This window comes from Sitodiplosis mosellana, unplaced genomic scaffold, assembly GCF_009176505.1.
Source record: "Sitodiplosis mosellana isolate CC-2019 unplaced genomic scaffold, AAFC_SMos_1.0 Smas_scaffold_5759, whole genome shotgun sequence".
NCBI classification, from domain to species: Eukaryota; Metazoa; Arthropoda; class Insecta; order Diptera; family Cecidomyiidae; genus Sitodiplosis; species Sitodiplosis mosellana.
Window position 1 is genome coordinate 95,326 of NW_022601001.1, and position 4,014 is coordinate 99,339.

Sequence of the window (4,014 nt, forward strand, 5' to 3'; positions counted from 1 at the left end):
ATAATCTGTCCTTAAGGTGTCCCTTCCATAAAAGCGACTCTACTTACCTAAAACCACACGTAGCACCATTTATCATCATTTTAAAAATTTTACCATTTTATGTCAACTCTAAACTTTTAAGAATTGAATTTTACTGACTTCCGGTCAAGATTTTTCAAGTCTGGAAGTCTTTTTCTTTAAGAACACTTCAGGGACAATTATTATAAATCATGGGATGCCTAACAGAAGCAACGGGTGTCGGTTTATTCCATATGTGCGGTAAATTGGAATGGCTCAAAAATTGAACCTCAAATTACGAGGAAACCAAACTGGTACACATCGTATTCGACTTTGGGACACTGTAGGACACCCAAAGTACAACAGATATAAACATATCTCAACCCTGAAATCTGAAGTCGGCGGCAGTTTGGGTATACATCCCATTTTTCATTCAAGCCTTAATTTCTGTACTTGCTGTGTTACATACAATTTTACAGGAAAAAATGAATGGAAATAAGGAAACAAGAAAAAGGTATGGAAAGAGACACCTGAATATTTTCAAGCATATTGATTTCATCTACACCAGTATAACCCGTGTGGAAAACAAATGACTGACTGTAACTGAAATCAACTAATAAGCGACTTAGGTTAACTGAGCAGATGATTTGTATGTAAAACAAGATGCCTTACATTCGTAAGGTTAACTTTTCTACACTCCCAAACATATAATTTCCAATTAAATCCAATTTTCCATTCATTGAAATTGGGAAAGAATCATATTTTAATCAAACCTTAATATCAGAGCGATTCACAATACTCTGTTTTTTATACATTGTGACATAGCAAAAAATTTACCGTGTTTTTTGCGTACAGCGTATAGTGTACCTACCCTACGACCTAGGGGCTTCCATGTATATTCCATCCAAGAAATATACACCATAGATGACAGTCATACGAAATATTCACAATACTGGCAAAATATGCACCATATTCACGGAATATACACGATATTCATGAAATATACACCTCATATTTACGATCGGTAACAAAGATTCGACATTGCCGCAAACACATATTTTTTACATGCTTTGTATATTCTGTGAATATGGTGAATAATATACACGGATTATATGCAATATTCACGAAATATTCACACAAATACGAATGTATATTTTGACTTAAAAGCCCCTAGCCTACGACCCTAGAATAACGCTAGATTTTGCGATTTTTGGCGTTGAAAATGGATCACAAAATCTGGGGAGATCCCAATATTTTTCTTACACGACATGGTCGTGTGAAAAAGTAATGGACGACTAGGATCAAGGGGAATAGCAGTAATCTAGTAATGCATTCAATGCCGATTCAATGCCAATTCAATGCCACTAAATTCAAAACAATGCTATTCACTGCAATCCACTGCTGTCATCGATTGATGTACTAGATTACTGTTTTGACAGGAGTGGATTGTAGTGAATATCATTAATTTGAATTTAGTGGCATTGAATTGGCATTAAATCGGCATTGAATCAGCATTAAATGTAGTACTAGATCACTGCTTTCCCCCTTGACTACGATTAAATTTTAGCCAGTCGCTTAATTTGAGACGTATTTGACTGCAGTCAACTATTTATTAGATCTTTTAGCCAGTCGACTATGTCCCAAAATAATCGATTGGTTGCTCAATCGAAATGTTTTCACACGGGTGAAATATCTAGCATTTCTAGCGGAATTCGAAAGTTTCTCTTGTGCAAATGGAAAAGGTCCAAATTCATTAAAAGGAAATATTGGGAGATATGGTTTTATCCACACTGCTGCTGGCGATGCTGTTGCCTTTTTTGTTGATTTTTGTGATTTGTTAGATTATTTTGTAACAAAAGAGTGCGTGTGCGATACATTCAAAATGTTATCAAGCACAGAGCTGTTGTAATGGCCGCCGACGTCAACGATGTAACTTCCTAGCCATGATTGGATGGCACCACCGCATTACCGGCTATTGAGCGGCGGTTGGACCAGAATAAATGAAGCGTTGAGTAATAAACGAGTTCAAAGATGCTCAGCGCAGAATCGTTCAAGAATAATCCAAGTAATCAGCCACATACGTTCGTAAATAGTTTTCTTCTGGCCAATTTGTAGCACTTCACACTTGCCCCACCACAGATTCTGTGCCGTTTATCTCCTGTGAACAAAATAAAAGTGGTTCATTTGATCAACATCGGCAATTCGATACGAGTTGAAATCCAAAATCAAAAAAATCCAATACTTGGAGCCGAGAATTTCACGCATCCACATTCGATCCGCGTGAAATTCGCCACACATTCTTCTTCGCAATTGGTTTTCGTATAGATTTTAAAGAAACGCAACGGACGATCAAAGCTATAAAAACATGTTCGCTGGTGTGGCTCACATTCGCGTACTCTTTCTGAGGCGGTGATTACTTTTGAAGAGATCTTAATCTCAGTTTTGGTTGAAACCGGAAGTCGTGTGTACTTTCGTGATGGTGTCAGCGTTTCACCTGGCGCAGTTACAGTGAGTTTAAAACCCTGGTCCATTCCTCCGCATGTATAATCCAGGTTGAGTTCATAAGTTTTAAGCAATAACGATAATAGGTATACATATCCTAGATGAACCGCTGTAAACGTGTAATTTTCTTTCGCAAATCGGTTCGTGTATCCATTATCCAGGCTCCATCCTGACGCATTCGGGTTATAGTTCAATTTCATCATTCCGGAGGCCATTCTGAAAATACTTCTTTAGATCCACATTATAACAATTAATAAAAGCCATGAGCACCTACTTATCTGCGTAAAAATGAAAATGAAAATTGAGAGCATTGAATGTGAAACAAAGCCCGTCCTCAGTTAAAACAGGTAAAAACATTTGATAGCATTGTTAATGTAGTGCTAAAAAAGCACTTTTTCGTCGGGGGCATTTTGTTGCACTCATTTTGAGAAAAAATGTTTCATAATATAGAACTTTTCACATGTGTCACTTTTTACCTCAGCTACACGATTCGACAATGTGTTATTCGGGTATCGTTTTTCACTATAAATCGAAAGCCCGTAAAATTTTTAGCCGATATGCTATGCCAAGGATACAGATTATATGGAATGTATTATTTTTCCAATTTTCTCTATGACAACTAAAATGCGATGTAACAAACGTAAAATGTCGAAAAATAGTGTTAGATATAGCAATCGAAATGTGAACCCAACTTAAGATGTAACATGAAGTTTGACATTTGACAGATGACTTGACTTTGACGTTTGATTTTTCAATAAACGTTCTTCTTGTTATTACACTCAAACCGACTGGACGTGTTTCAATATTCAAAGCCATAATTTTTCTCAGGTTCTGGGCCCAGAAACGACGAAAAAGCAAAAATATTAGGAGAATTTTGAAAAAATACCATCAATGAGTATTTTGGTCGACCGAATTTCCATAAAGATTTTGTGATCGCTACGATTTGAATCGATTGAAAGTTGTCGCGTGTTGAGCTGTGTTGTGAAGCAAACGAACGAACGAACGAAAATGAGTACCGCCGACGAGAAATGTTCCGTAACGCAATTGAGAGAGCAAAAGCAATGGTTACCGTGGAAATTTCAAGTGAGAATTTTACTTCGTGCGGCTGAAATTTACGATGTTGTGACAAGCACAGACAAAGAGCCGAAATCGACCGATGTGGGTTATGATGCCACGAAACACATGGCATGGACGAAACGTGATGTGAGAGCGCAGAAAATCATTGCAACGAGTGTGATTGACGAAGCATTGCTGCATATCATGAGTTGTGAGACATCGAAGCAGATGTGGAACAAATTGCACAGTGTCTATGAGCAAAAGTCAGAATCATGTGTTCATTTGTTGCTTGAGCGATACTACGCGTTCACGAAAGATCCGAACGACGATATGGCCGCGTTTTTCTCAAAATTGGATGAAATTGTGCAACAGCTCCGTGATTTGGGTAAGACATTTTCCGAACGCCAATTGATATCGAAATCGTTGAGAATTTTGCCTGCGGAAATGAGTCATTTCAGT

General features: G+C 37.6%; 1 protein-coding gene across 1 annotated transcript in view; it reads right to left on the reverse strand.

Annotated features, from left to right (window-relative positions):
* Positions 1 to 2,714, reverse strand: part of LOC129572943 (uncharacterized) — a 9,850-nt gene extending 7,136 nt beyond the window's left edge. The window contains exon 1 of the mRNA XM_055453061.1: positions 2,384 to 2,714. Within this exon, the coding sequence (XP_055309036.1) occupies positions 2,384 to 2,714 (331 nt within the window). The remainder of the gene's footprint in view (positions 1 to 2,383) is intronic.
* Between the last annotated feature and the right edge of the window lie 1,300 nt (positions 2,715 to 4,014).